Here is a 16,623-nt window from a genome sequence, read left to right as displayed (position 1 = left end):
CAATCTTAAAAATTAAAATATTGTGACAATAATAGTGAAGTAATACACTCACCCACTAAGAACACCAAGAACTAAGTTGAGCATGAAGAACGAACCGAGAACAATCAGAGGAATAAAATAAAGCCAATTAAACGTACTACCTATCGCATCATTCATCTGGAAAGAGAAAAAAACTGTTATCAACTACATAAAAGGAAACATGAAGAATTATCTAGTTTTGAACAAAAAGTTTTTTTGAGAAAAAAAAAACTGTTATCAACTACATAAAAGGAAACATGAAGAATTATCTAGTTTTGAACAAAAAGTTTTTTTGAGAAAAAAAAAACTGTTATCAACTACATAAAAGGAAACATGAAGAATTATCTAGTTTTGAACAAAATGGCCTAATAAGAGTTAGCTTTGAAATAATTTACATTGAAATTTATTATAAATGCACTATTTCTATTTGAATAATGTAGTTTGATAGAATGAACAAATTAATATTCACTGCATGGAACGAAAATTCTTTCAAGTGTGTTTATTAGAAATAAGTAATAAAGATTGAATAGTACGAACAATCGTACATTATTTGACAAATCATTTTTCATTTTTAACGAATTGATCAATAATCAACAATGTTGATAGAATGAACATACTCGTGAGAAACAATAATAAGAGCATTATTAGCACATAATAGAATCAACAGAAGTACACTACTGGCCTCAACAATATACATAAATGTTTCAATTGATAGGGTAGTGTTTCAAATGAGTTCAGAAATTTAATGGAGCATGCTGAAATCATGTAGACTCAGTATTCAAATTCCAATATTATTCTTCTGAGAATGATGACCATAGAATTGCTGAGTTACCTCTAGTAACCACTTAGCTAAAGCTGACCCAAGCACTGATTTGTACATTTGCAATGGGCGAGTATGTGATAGGAGGGATGATGATGATCATAATAATTTACTACTTGACTAAATCGAAGAAAAAATGCAGAAGTTGGAGTACTGACCCAATACAAAACAGCAGTCCATCCTTCCATAGTGATACATTGAAAAACAGTCAACATAGCATAACCTATATTATCAAATGAAGTGATTCCGTTGTTTGGACCAATCCACGAATCTCTGCACACCGAAACAGTGTCATTACAAATGTAACTTCCTGCAACACAAACAAAATACGGTAGCCAGTTTATTATCAAAGTTCAATAAACAAGAAAAAACTCCAACTAAGACACCATGCACATTATACAATTAAATTAGAGAATAAAAAGGTAATATTAGAACAATGAATAAGCTTCGTATACACGACTGCAATTTTCATGACGGAAAATGCGACAATTTCAACTATTTAAATATGGCTTGAAAATTCCCCTATTCCAACGCAATCATGCGAATCACAGTGGTGTAGGGCTACACAAGACAATAATCTCATAAAAAAATATTGGTGAAATAGCCCTTAAACCAAACAAATAAGTCATGGAGAGTGAATAGAATAGAAGCAAAATGTATTACAAAACAATAAAACTACAAGTTATTATTTCAGGTTGTGAGAAATAAATGTTTTCAACCTCATGCATCCAGAGTCGTCCACCCCAACACCTTATGAAAATAAAACTCACTGTAATATTTTAATTTAATATTCCATGTGATTTGGTCAAATGTGGAAACTTCATCTTAGTGCTAACTAAACACTATCCAGTATCCATTCCAATGAAGGGCGTGCGTATCAGCCAGCATCATCCTGATGGTTTCTGTTCAACAATAGCTAAGTATTGACAGTAATTTAAAAAAAAATAAAAAATAGCAACAGATACAAAAATATATAAAAACGGGTCTGGTAACCGTAAAAAAATGAAAACAAATAATATTGTTTTGAAAAATTGGAGATCATAAGCACAACATAAGAATTTTATGACTCAAGCAAACAAACTATCTGGATATTTTTGTTATTAGATAAAATTGATGGACAGAATCAAAAGGGCTAGATTGAATATGTTTCTAGTCAATCATGTTTCTTATTGTTTATAATGTACAACGTTGATTGATAATATTAGTTTATTACCTTCCAGCTTTCATTATAATCTAACATAATATATAATGTGTATATATATATATATATATATATATTATATATATATATATATATATATATATATAAATATATATGGCCCATCAATAATTAAGTTTCAATAACTATATTTTTCCTGAGCAGCAAAGACTTGTTTGCAAAATTAACTAATTAGTTCTATACAATATTTTGCTAAAATTCATTTATACTTATTATAATACAGAGAATTATAAAATTGCATTCTGTGACTCATAGCTCAATTAGATTTTGAGCTATTGGTTTTGGACGAATTTGGAAAAAATCTTTTATATATTACACTTTTATGAAATAAAAAAGTGTATAAAATAAAAAAGTTTTATGAAATAAAAAGTTGATTGTTGAAAATGGAGCTTAGCCAGCCCTACCTGCAGGTTGATTTGTCTTATTATCCGAGTAACAAGGTGTTGCTGCTTCCCCCTCAAACATGATTTTGTTCAGATCTTCTAAGCTGTAGCACGTCTGATGTAACGCCCCCGAATAGAATTCCAGCCCAATTATAGCAAATATCACAATAGCAAATAACACTAACAATCCAATCTGCAGCAGAGGGGCCATAGCTTTGATGATAGATTTGAGCACAACTTGCAGACCTGCAAAACAAATGCAAAACACAATTAGAAACCAGCACACATATCAAGATAGTTAAAAAATGGGCAGACATTTTTTTAGAGTAAATATTTCATTGAAGAGAGGAGGTCTACTTCAAATATGAATACGATTTGCAATGCTTGCCTTTACAATAAGAAAATGTGGCGAATTACTAGTGACTACTAGGTGATCTACTAGGTGACTGTGAAATCCTCTAGAAATTAATCAATTTATCTAGAAGATCAAAATTTGTGAGAATACACACAAAGTTGCTGTGATTCCTCTCTTCAAAAGTCAATTAAAATTCCAATCAGCAGCAGATATCAATTTCAAATAGGAGATTGAGGTAGAATACATTTTTTACGCAATCAAAACATTTTAGAGTAGCCCAACCAAGTATTCCAATCATAAGATCTCCAAGTATTCTGTTCCAGGTGATGAATAAGCTCTGGCCACTAATTTGAATTATTAGCTAACTATCTTCTACAATCATGTTAAAGAGACACAGATATTAAATAAACTTAAAATAGCTTAGTACTGTATTTCATACACTTGTTTGGAATTGAGTCCAATTTTTAGATCAAATATAGGTCTAGATCATGATTCTTGTCTTTGTCTTAATGTATTGGTTCTAATACTTTTGTTTCATGTTAATTAAACGACTCTATGTCATTGGAAGACATGCAATATGAAGGAAAATTTAATCTTGAAAATGTTGAATGTCTATTCTAGACGATCAAGCATGTTGAAAAGGATGAATCATGCAGAAACATTTGACAAAAACATGTAAAAAGCATTTTCAAGAGCAGAGTGTTCTATTATGGTACGGTAATGTTTCTGTAGTAATGCATATGCACTTATAAATTGTGGGGAATATTTCAATTCTGGATATGAACATCAGTTGAGAACGAAAAATTGTATATTTAGAAAACTCTCCAATGTGAAAATTGGTCATTCAAATTCTACAGTATGATTACCACAATCCCTATCAGGGAGGATGTTTGGAGGCTTGTCGATATCGTATTTTGAAAAAGATATTGGAATATACAGATATAGGCATCCAATTTCACAGAGTTTGTAGTTGAGTTCAAATTGTCGTCAATATCCGCAAAAATCGTCTAAGGCCGTTTGAAATGGATCGTTTTTAGTATAACACAAACTTACTTGGAATGCCAGAAACCAGTTTGAGGGGCCTTAGAACCCGAATAGCTCTCAAAGTGCGGAGGTCCATATTCTCTTCCTCGTTTGCCTGAGAGCTTGAGCTCAATGTTGACAGTACAGTCATTATCCTGTGAAACAAGACTCTTTCACTACTCACTCGCTATTTCTACAAACTACAAATGAACACTACCAACTATAACAAATGCCAGCTCAAAGGATTCTAGACCATTGAACAATTCAAATTAAATTACTTGAAACATCTTCACCAATTCCGGATTCAATTCTCATTATGATGATTTTGCTTTGAGAAAATTAGTCAATCACACCAGAGTTAAGAACATGAACGTATAGTAAACAAATGAATAACCAGTTTATTTTTTTCAATTACTAAGTAGCATGAATTTACAACAAAATACATAGCCATTCAATAATTTTATAGGGGAAACGGAAACTGAGATTTTACAAAATTACTGTAAATAGAACCTAAAAAGAAAGAACTATCTAAAAGAAAATCTTTTGTTTTACTATTTTTCAGTACCGTCGACCGGGGTGACTTTGTCCCACCTCGCGGAAAAATCTTCAAATCAGTTTATCTCCGTCCGATCTCTATTATCCAAAATCGATGTTCAACATTGATACCCGAAGCCCTGATCATTATCGAGGCTCTACAATCGATATATTGTCGAATCTCGATATATTAGTTGAATCATCGACATAAAACCCAACTGCTTTCTTCATCTTTTGTGTTTTATGTCGGAAAACTTCGTATTAGAAAACTTGTTTCTAAAAGACTTATGATATCGGCGAGTACATTTTATGTTTGCCTTTTTATTATATTTCAATTGGTATATTCATAATATCCATAGTTGAACTGATTAGGGTTCTGTTACTTCTTAAATACAAAATTTAGGTTGAATTTGGGGTGACTTTGTCTCAATATAAAAATTGTGATATTATGCAGGATATGATGCAAATACAATTCAAAACATGATAACTATCTTGTATTCTACCTGATAAAACAAAATATTTACCTTGCTTAAAATTAATACGTTCTCAATATTCATTTTTTGCTGATTCTTCAGCTGGAGCCAACATGCCATAAGATTTTTAGGCAGTAGAAACTGAAATATTTTTCAATAAATAATTTGTGATTTTTTTGAAATGGATTTCATTTGTTTTTAATGTAATTATTCATTTTAAAGGTTAACAGTTGTTTTCACTTTGTCTTACTCTTGGAAATTAACTTTTTTCCATACATTTTTCAAATTGAGACTAAGTCACCCCTACCCCTGGTTGACATTGTCTCTTATTTTCAAAAATATAATATAGGCCTATATCTTTGTTAAAGTTACAAAAAAATATTAACTTTTTATAATGAAAAATACTCTCCAAACATTGCAGAATACAACAAAAAATATTGCAAGAGTTTCAACTCAAGTATTGATTTCAAGCTGTTTAAAATCTCAACTCCCCAAAATTGGGACAAAGTCACCCCGGTTTACCGATACGGAAATAAGTTTGAAACGTTCCTATTGAAGCCGATTGTTTTCCATTTGAACTATTGAATATAAATCTTCATTCAATAATTTAAAATAGAACTCCAAAACCTGTAGCTTAATGAATTACGACACTAGAGGCAGAGTGTAACGTAAAGACACTTGTCATTATTTTATATGGACTCTTTTGTTTTATCAGAAGCAAAAAAGAAAAATTGATTATGCTAGAAAATGTATTTTATTTTAATACTGAAAACCCAAAACATCTTCCTAATTATACATTGCTTTAAAATTTCTTTTTTGGGGTGAAATTTATCTAATTCAATTTGAAAATACTAAATTTGTTTATAGTCTGAATCTGTGTCCTGTGAGCTGACATAAACTAGGTACACAAACAAGCAGAATAGAATCAACTAAGTCTAACTTATAATTCCTACATGTGAGGCAAGCAATACCTTCAAGTTTGTCAATTATCAAATACGTTTGGGTGATTCATCAAGGTCAACTCAGATTATTGAATTTCGGTTTACTTTAATTACATAATTGATCAAAAGCTTATTTACAGTGAATGTGTTAGTAGATTTATTCATTTACTTATAATTGGTAGGTAACTAATATGTATTGATTTATGATACGTAGGTAAAAACTATCACAAAGGTATTACCGCTAAGAGTTCTATGAAATCAGTGAGGTGAGATTTAAAATTAAGGGACTATATTCGCAAAACTTGTAAACCTCATTAAACTATCTGCTGTAAAACCACTATTACTATTTCCAGTTGAGGAGTAATTTTGTACTCTTTTTTGAAGCATTTCTTGAGAATATTGATTTTGGACATGGGTAGCCCAATATTAGATATTTGCGACTGTTGATATAGTAACTTCGTTGATACAGCTACTCATAATTGTAAATATTTTTCTATTAATTTGCAGTGGAACAACAATATTCTATTTTATTTTATGGTGGAATCCAAGTAAACCTGTATAAAAACCTGCAGAATGTTGAGTAGAAGCCGTCAAACCATAAATATAAGGTTTGTACGTTAAGAGGTAATAAGCATTATTACTTTCATTTCTATAGTTCCAGTAATATTCACTCGCAACTAGTTTTTAAATTTATCATGTAATGTGAAAAGCAAAAATCTAAAATATTTCAGTCTCAAGATCACATACTAATTTCGAAATACAAGTAAGGAGTCTTATAATAAATATTAAATAACAACATCAGTTACACAGTAATTGTCATTGTTACTAACACATTCAATATTTCAAAGAACATCAGTGCTTTATAGATAATTTACACTGAAGGATGTGAATCTATGACATTAAAAGCAAGTTTTATCATTTACTTTACTGTAATAGTACCCAAAAGTAAGCATAATAATTCTAGAAGAACAGCTCCTTAAGAAGATTATTCACGATAGTGAAGAGAATAGTTATGTTCATCAAACCGTATTTAAAACAATTGGTTGAATTTATTCCATATTGGAATAACATTATTGAAACATAAAAAACAATAATAGAAGATTACACCATTCTGTGATGAGCTGGAATATGCATATATATATATATATATAATATATATATATATATATATTATATATATATATATTCTGAGGTTGCATATAGAAGTAAGATAATGCCATGGATTTCAATATCAAAATTAAAATAAAATTGATAAACATTAGTACAATGAAAGGAAATTTGTGTATAGTTACGGAAAGCAAATAAATTTATTACAAAAAATGATCAAAAAATAATGACATGAATGATTTTATCTCGAAAAACTTTAAACTGACAACTCAAAGTAAAATAGGTGATTTTTGGGTACCTAGGTAACCAATAATCTATTTTACGCTGGCTGCGCATGCTCAGTACGTTTTTCACTTTAACGCTCACTAAAATAGAGAAATAAATTATGATTTTTTGTTTATGAACTTAATGCCTGAATTAAGCTATTATAAATAATAACTATTCATGAATTTCAACGGTTGAGAACGTTTTATGCACAGTGAAGACTGGAAATAACTATTGCAACAATGGAAGTTGAAAAAGAAAGAAATCAAACTCAACAAAAAAATCAAGATTATTTAATAACTTAAAGTATAGCTGAGGAGCTGTTCTTAAATAGATGCAGGACAGTCAGTTGATACCACACAATGCTTTTCTAAGCATGATTACGAGATCACCTGAAGCATTTATCTAGATTTACAATTAAATTATTTAATTCAATTTCAAAGTCAATATCATACATTAAAACGAGGGCTATTTCTACTTCAACAACTTATTTACATTATTGATCAGTGTAGGCACTAGAAGTGCTTTAATAAAGAGGTCCGAAACTTTTTCTGGTTTGTCTTTATTGAAAATATATTACTTTAATCCCATATTTTTATTAGTTTCCAATTAACAGGTGTTGCTTGTCTTGAGAGAGAGAGAGAGAGATGTTATGAATAAAATGTAGATGAAGACATAAAAGATGATCGAAAGTAGACCTATAGAATATCTAATCTATATTAAAATTTGAGCACACAACACACACACACACAAGCAATCGTGAAGAAAAAGGAAATTGAACAATTTCAGCATAGCAGGAATATAGGTTTAATATGCAGTTATTTTCGAAACCCCTTCAGAATTCAACAGATAATAATTATTGACGAACAATATTATATATTTTCTATTATTTCAACTGATCAACAATAAAATAATATTGGGAAGAACAAATACTATATTATACCTTTCAAATACTGAAAAATCGATACATTCAAATACTGCACCGAAACATATATTTTGGTGGTATGTAGTATGTAATGTGAATTTCACTAAAATAGCGCTCAATCGATCTCTGAAATGAATTTGGGTTATTTGACAGAGCTAACGAATAAAATCAATCTGGAACTAATATTGATTGAATAAAGCACTTTTTTGAATTGAAACCAAGAAGTGATTGAGCGTTTCACATCTTTCTGTGATATATTCCACAAACTGTTATTAAAACGTATTGTTGAATATTATCGATGTTCACTGTTCAACTTACACCTAAGAAAGCAGGTTAAAGCCATCTACATTATTTTTTCATTATTTATGACTAAGCAGATGTTGAAGCAATTGAATTTCCTTTCTAGACTATTACTAACTAAATCTGGAAACATTTTAAACAACTCTTATATTACCGAGGATCCTTATTCCTGTTTCTCATTTGATTTCCCTGAATAATTTCCTACGGAAGACCAACAACTCCTAATACTATACATTAACACAAAATACTAAACATGAACACTAAGTTTAAAAACATTCAGGGACTTGATCATTGAACAGGGTGTCCCACGAAAGGTGTAACAGCCGAAGACCATAGATTCTAGATGAAATTTATAAAAAAAATGACTAGTGAAATTTTGTTTTGAGTTATAAAGATTTTTCGATATTTTTGAAAAACTACAATAACTTGAATACTAGAAGGCAGAATCTAATTCTAAGGAAATGGTTGGAAAGAGGAAGAAATGTACAATAAGATTCATATAATTTGTTGCTTTGTTTTACGTTTTACAACTTTTTATGGGCGTTCAAACCATAGAGAAACAATAGCGTAAACTATGAAACAATAGCGTAGAGAAATAATAGCGTAAACTTATGCTATTGTTTCTCTATGGTTCAAACTGTTTGAACTTGACGAATGTATTTTTTCAACTTTGAGCGCTCATAAAAAGTTCAAAAACGTCAAACAGAGGAACAAATTGTATGTATCTTAATGGGAATTTCCTCCTCTTTCAACCACATCCTTAGAACAAGATTTTGACTAATGGTTTTATAGTTATTGACGTTTTTAAAAATATACCGAAAAATCTTTAAATCTCGAAAACTTAGGTCGATAGCAGAAAGTTTTACTGGACATTTTTTGTTGCAAATTTCATTTAGAATCTATGGTCTTCGTTTGTTACACCTTCCGTGGGACACTCTGTTTAATTATTAAACTGTAACTTTTCATCGAGATATTTTCCTGCACAACAGCTGTAGGTACTAATAGTTTAACGTGATATTAAACAAGAAATTTGAAAATGAAGGTTTCAATTTATAACCACCTGAAATTTTACCAATGCCTTGTTGAATTCATTGCATGAGCTACCATAACAATGTCCAAACTGATCGCTAACAAGAAATATTTCACTGAGACTCAGATGATGTTATAGACCGAGAAACGTGAGCTGAATCATAATTAAATTTAATGAACAGGAAAAATAAACTTTTTGATACTGGAAGCTTATGAATTACTCGTGAATAGAGAGGCATTTTGTTCATGTGAATTGATTCTAAATTAATGAATCTCTCTGTGAATTTACATAATAGCTCTACTGAGAACGACTTACTCAAAACGAAAATTAGGTTTCTATGAGATAAGTGACAGACAATTTTTCTCAATTCATTTTTATCAGGGCGTTTTAGATCGGGTAGTGGGTAGTGAAAGATCCAAGCATTTGGGCGAGAGCTGTCAAAAGCATGGATCTTGTGAAAGGAGAATTGTTAATAATATTATGGAATGGAAAAAAAACAAGTAGAGATCATTTACATCGCAACATGAGTTGATGAAATGTAACAGGGTAACGGGAGAGAATGAGAATTATTTTCGGATTCGATAAATAATCTTCCTATTCGGTTGAAATTCAATTCAAATTGAATTTAAAAGTAAACCAAAATAAAATTGTGTTAGTGACGAGCAGAAAATTTCAATTAGTTTTTTTCTTAATATTAGTCATGAATATAGGTCACCTTGCGATAAAAATATTTGAATGACACTCATTATATAAGTGTTACTAACCAATAGATTAATTTATCAGATTAAACTGACAAAGCCATAGTTTATGATTTACATTGAAACGTTTGGACGGATTATTTTTGTTAATTCAGATATTAAAAGTAGGGAATTGAATAAAATTGAGTCAAAATCAAGATGAATCTACTTGTTGCAGCAAACAGTATATTTGTCAAATTCTTTCTGAAGAATATTCATGAGTTCGAATGAAGGGTTTAGAAACATTTGACACAATAAATGGACCGATTTGTTGTAAACAATTAATATAATTGCCTCCTTTCTTTTTTATTGATTGGCCGTTTTCACCGCCACCGATCCCTCACCGACACGACACTCACAATATTCTTCAATTAGCAAATTCTAACCAATCGCTGATTCTCAGGCAATCGGAGGATTCCAAATTTCTCCAATCCTTTTAACCACTGTGGATTTATCCAACTGCATTTATGATTTACCCTAGCCTATTGTGTCAAACAAGACTATTTGGGAGTTTAATTGAATTTATTTTCTATCTATCTAACTAATGTACTGAATAAAAGCATTGTGAGACTATACTGATTGCAATATTGAACACACATATCAATATAAAAATAGATTACGGTACCTAAAACAAATCGGTCTATTCTATGAAATTTCTATACTAAACTGGTTCTAGTCTAAGTTTGATAACGTGATCTCCAAAAACATCAGCCAAAACAACCAACACTGGCCAAGTTAACTCCATCTAGAATACAACTGTTTAATTCTATGAGGCATTAGTTGTTGATCCAGGTCGGTTCTACATGAACGACTAGACGGTCGAGTTGCTCTTACTTGGGATTCGCGAGACCAGTTTCAAAGGCCTCAACACTCGGAACGAGCGAAGCATTCGTAGGTCGACATCCACGTTCGATTCTGCGAATATTGTCATTGACCTAAAACATCCACCAAGTTGCAGCAACCCTCTCTCTCGCACACACACACACACACTTGCACTCAACCATCTCCTCCCTCCACCCACCCACACCACACACGCACCCACTTACCGACTCTTTTTCATACATAAACAAATTTCAAATTCAGATAAACTAGTTACATGAATTGTAATACATATTTCTTTATCAGTGAATATCTGATTCAGTATAAGTGATCTTCCAGTAATTTTCAAGTTGATTACTACTATCTATTTGAACATTATTGATAGTAAATCATTCTCTTGATATACAGTGAAAATATTCACAACTCAGAGTAGAGAATAAACTGAATTACATGGATTGTTTTTAAAAACTAATATTTAGTCAAGACAAGAAAAATATCATTTTTGCCAGGCTTCAAAATTAATATTGACGATGTATTTAGGTTTTGGTTCTATTAAAAGATTCCCAACAAATTGCTGAGAATACGTTTTGAACTTACTTATTTGTTACATTATTTGTACTTATTTATGAAAATAAGGAAGAAGAGAAGTTTTGAACGTTGTTCATTTCCTATTGTGATGACAAAGATCTCTATCAAGGAACTGTGCTGAATTTATAAATCAATGCAATGAATAATACACCTTGCCAAAAAAGTCTCGAAGAAATAAACAATTATTCTCCGTAAAATAAGATTCTATCAGAAAATGATTCCTCAATTATTTCAAAATATAGAAACTACCAACAATTACTCACGAATTTCCACACCACGCCATGTTATCTCATTCTTCAATCCATCTTTCATTTCCAAAGTTCATTAAAATGTAAATTGTAACAAAATTTGCACATACAAGAGCTCAAGTAGCTGTTATAGAACAATAAGAGATGGGGAAGGTTCCCACTAGTAATTTTAAGAGTCTCATATTATAAACCATGTATGGAAAATCATATTTTTACACTGCATATGATTGGTATTGTTAATTGAAGTTAACATGATAACAATATTGCAGAATAATTATAATAACACATGCAGTCCATTATAAGATCTAAGAAAAAATATTTCGTATTCCTGAATCCAGAAAAAGTTGAGAGAACAGCAGTTAAAAGCCATTCGACAAGTTCGACATTATTGCTAAGCGCATTGGTAAAAATCAATCAACATTAGCCTATACAGTGTGGGTGAAAAGTCCGAGAACGGCTTAATATCTCATACACAAAGGTAATTTGATGATGGGTGTGATTGGGGATCCTACTCAAATTGAAACTACTACTTTACTATGACTTCAAAAATCTGGTCCGCCATCTTGGATCCGCCATATTGAATGCAACTTCATTTTTTTAAATGAGAAGGTTTTCATGCGATACATGATTTCGATACGAAATTCCAAAAGAAAATGAATGGTGAAAACCGCACATCGATATCTCAAATCGTTCAGAAGATATTCACATTATTAATCAATACTATTCAAAGCAGAAAGGAGAGAAAAATAGTATGAGAACGGCTTAGTATCACATAAAAGATTGTGATTCCAAGGTGGGTGAGATTGGGGATCCCTCTCAAATTGAAAATATTATTTTACTATCACTTCAAAAATCTGGTCTGCCATCTTGGATCCGCCATATTGAATGCAACTTTATTTTTTTAAATGGGAAGGTTTTCATGCAATACATGATTTCGATACGAAATTTCAAGAAAAAATGAATGGTGAAAACCGCACATCGATATCTCAAACCGTTCAGAAGATATTCACATTATTAATCAATACCACTTAATATGTATTTCATTTCTGAAATGCATGATATTGATTAATAATGTTAATATCTTCTGAACGGTTTGAGATATCGATGTGCGGTTTTCATCATTCATTTTTTCTTGAAATTTCGTATCGAAATCATGTATTGCATGAAAACCTTCCCATTTAAAGAAATAAAGTTGCATTCAATATGGCGGATCCAAGATGCTGGACCAGATTTTTGAAGTCATAGTAAAATAGTATTTTCAATTTGAGACATTTATAAATGGATATTTTTAATGTGCTTTTGCAATATTGTAAGACTCCAATAGATTGAAGTATGCTAGAGATATCCATGAAAATCATAATCGAGAAAAACCTAGTCTATAATCTACGGATTATATCTCACATTAAACTGTCCTAATTGATTTTAATTTATTCCTATAACAGGTGAGCTTTGAAACTTCTCAACAAACCAAAAACAGTATAACTTTGAAGGAATTCTTTGAGATAATAACTTGAAGGATTCTTTTTTCAATTTCGTTTTGGAGAAGATTTCTGAAAGTGGATGTGAAAAATATTTTCTGAGAATTGAAAAATGGGTCGTTTTTACAGTAAGCGCAATCTGTAGAAATATATCAACAAAATCATATATGAATAAAGTACATGGAAATAATTGATAAAAAAATCACAATGATGTGGTGATATTACATAGATAGCCTAAGATAATTATTATTGAATCGTATAGGGCTGTAGGCTATACAATTTTTTCGTAACACTTGAATTTAGTTTGTAGCAACTCAACACTGAACTATATTGAACATTTATTTATCGTATGATATAAAAAGTGAGAGAAACAAATAGGAACTCACCCTGTTACTACTACAACGAAATCCATGATGTTCCAAACGTTACGGAGATATGAGCCACTATGAAGTACGAAACCTAACGCTAAGATCTTCAGTAAAGCTTCTACACAGAAAATGCCAAGAAACACGCTTTCCGTTTTTTCCTGAAAACAAACCAAAGCAATTATTAGATATTGACATCAATTATTGATAACATGAACATGATAAGTATAATTCAAATGATGTAAAACAAGTGAATATTATGAACATACATCGAGTACAAAAAGTAAATATATACAGATGTGTAAAAATAAATTTGGATAGAGTGATGTAACAGTTGTAATGAATATCACACAAGATTAGATGGACGACGGATACAGTGTTTTATTTTCGATAGGCTATCATTTTGCTTTCAGATTACGGTGAATACTACATGCCTATAGACCTATAAGGATTAAGAATATTCAAGGTGACACTATTACAAGACAATGTAAGTATTCATGTAAGCTCAATATTATTAAATACTATCAGGTAACCCATGCTCCACAAGGGTCTATTTAAAACTTGATCGAGTGGAATCTTAACGAGTTTGAAGTAGGCCTAGAACCATCCTCGGTTAATTAAGAATCGTTATGCAAAATTTCAGTTCAGTATTTAGACGTGATGATGCTTTATACATAATTTTATCGAGTACGTGTATAAGCCAGTTCTTTCCTTCGATAAGTTCTTCAACTTGGTACTAACATAATAAAGTGACAGAACTCAAATATTGTTTAGAAACTATCCTCAACTTAATGTCAACCTGACAAAATTGAACAGGTTATTAATTTAGTTACCAATTTTAACCATCTGATTCGAAGAAATAGTCTCTCTAGATTATAGTTCTATATCAACATAATATGATATGTATTCCATGAATGGAATTTGAAGGGCGGTTGCAGACGAACCACAATCGCATGTGGGATGTGGGAGCTACTATTTTCCTTCTGTGGTACCACAAAAGCAGCACATACGGAATGCATTGGCAGGCAGGGCAGTGGCACTGATACTTTCACATGACGTTGCGCGCTGTGGTAGCGATTATATTCCTTGCGATTTTGGTACCACTGGTTTGAGCACCAAGTTTCCCCTAGCTTTAGTACCACATTCGCAGTCGCTGTGATGGTGTTCACTCGAATTTTAGCTCAAATTTGTAGGTTATATTAGATAGCTCGGTAGTTAATTGTAATTGGTACTTTATTGTGTACTTCATAATGCCGAACAAAAAAGAAATCAAAGGAGTTAATAGTGGAAAAATAAATTACAATATTTTACTGATGTCAAAGAAAAAGTTGTCTTTGGAGTTTGACAATCTCAAATAGTTTTTTTTTCAATTATTCCACAATGAAAGATTCCACAATATCAATACTTGTTCTACAAATTTCATCACTATGAAATCACCTCAACATAACCTGCAACTTGATAGATTGCATGCATAACATTACTGTTGCACTAATGAGCGTTTTCACGTATGTACTTTGAAAGACTCTCTGCGTTAGTCGTATTGTTCTGTGGTATGTCGGTCCCACATCCCACATGCGATTGTCGTTCGTCTGCAACCGCTCTAATTCTGAAAAATCTAGAAGGAAAATTCAAATTTGGACTTCGAGGTACACGAGATTGATACTTTTAGTATCTATGTACAAAATTTGGAGATCTAAATCATTCCCGTTTTTCCGGTATGCAATCCACAAGTTGACATGTTTTGATGCGAACAAACACAACCCCACTCTCTCTTATTATATAGATTAAGCAGAAAAACATAAGTTCAGGAAAACAACACTTGTCACGGACCAACCTTAAACAGAGTAACACTGGATATAACTATGTATTTCATAAAATATTTTTCAATAATGAGTTCGAAAATATATTATTATTTTCAAAAAATACGTTGGCTGCCAATCACAAAGGCCTTGAAAAACTTATTAAATTGCACTACACTCATCAAGTTACTCTTTTCCAACATTTAAAAAACGCTATAATTTTGTTTGTCAACTTCTCCATGAATGAAACTGAATTTTGTTTTTCATGGTTTGTAAATTTCTATAGATTTGGCAATAAATTATATTTGAATTTAATCTTATATCGCAATGATTTTATCTCTATTACAAATATATAGGCTATACCACTTATAGGCTTAAGGCTTATTTCAATATTGAGGCTTATTAAGGCTTAACTTATAGACTTAAAGGCTTAAATATATAGGCTTTCACGACGAAATGTTGAAGCTAAAACTCATCAAATACGGAATCACAGGAAAACTTTTGGATTGGATAATGACATATTTGAAAAACCGTCAACAAGTGGTCAATGTAAGTCACATGGGAAATGATGATGTTATTCGACATATTATATCACAAGTACAACAGGATGTTAACTAGGAGTACCTCAAGGGTCCAATATGGGCCCAGTCTTGTTTCTGCTTTTTTTAAACGATCTCCCCACTTCTGTGCAAGAGGGGGAGATTTGGATGTTTGCAGATGATGTGTGTCACCTCTTAATAGACAAGAATGATTCTGAAGCAATTAAAAAAACGCAGAAAGGTCTAAATGAGATGAGTATAAGGTGCACAGAAAATAAGCTGGTACTTAACCAAAAGAAAACGTGTGTGTTGCAGTTCCATAATGTTAAGAAACGAGACTTTAGTCCACTATTGCGAATTGGTGATCAACACCTACAACTGAATAAAAATGTCAAATATTTAGGAGTACACATTGCTGACAACCTACGATGGGAAGAGCACATAAATAATGTTGTCAAGAGACTCAATGTAGTGAGTTGCCTTGCTCGCCGCCTGCAGAAAATAGTGGGCGCAGAAGTATTATTAAGTCTATCATGGATGCTTCCACAGTGTATTAAATTATGGTATCGTATTCTGGGGAAATTGCTCAGAAGCGGAAAGAGTATTCTTATTACAAAAAAGAATATTAAGAATTATAAGTGGTGCACACTACATCGAA

At 31.4% G+C, this 16,623-nt stretch overlaps 1 protein-coding gene across 5 annotated transcripts in view; it reads right to left on the bottom strand.

Annotated features, from left to right (window-relative positions):
- LOC111054487 (voltage-dependent calcium channel type A subunit alpha-1) overlaps positions 1 to 16,623 on the bottom strand; it is a 1,036,091-nt gene that overhangs the window by 122,872 nt on the left and 896,596 nt on the right. For all 5 annotated transcript variants that reach the window (XM_039432652.1, XM_039432653.1, XM_039432654.1 and 2 more), the window contains exons 5-9: positions 13,649 to 13,788; positions 3,849 to 3,973; positions 2,462 to 2,686; positions 997 to 1,148; positions 53 to 156 (exon numbers count right to left, since the gene is read on the bottom strand). In XM_039432652.1, the coding sequence (XP_039288586.1) occupies positions 53 to 156; positions 997 to 1,148; positions 2,462 to 2,686; positions 3,849 to 3,973; positions 13,649 to 13,788 (746 nt within the window). The remainder of the gene's footprint in view (positions 1 to 52; positions 157 to 996; positions 1,149 to 2,461; positions 2,687 to 3,848; positions 3,974 to 13,648; positions 13,789 to 16,623) is intronic.

The sequence above is a fragment of the Nilaparvata lugens genome, chromosome 7 (genome assembly GCF_014356525.2).
Source record: "Nilaparvata lugens isolate BPH chromosome 7, ASM1435652v1, whole genome shotgun sequence".
Taxonomy (NCBI): domain Eukaryota; kingdom Metazoa; phylum Arthropoda; class Insecta; order Hemiptera; family Delphacidae; genus Nilaparvata; species Nilaparvata lugens.
The sequence above is the reverse complement of the archived record's forward strand: the minus strand, read 5'-3'. Positions and strand labels throughout refer to the sequence as shown.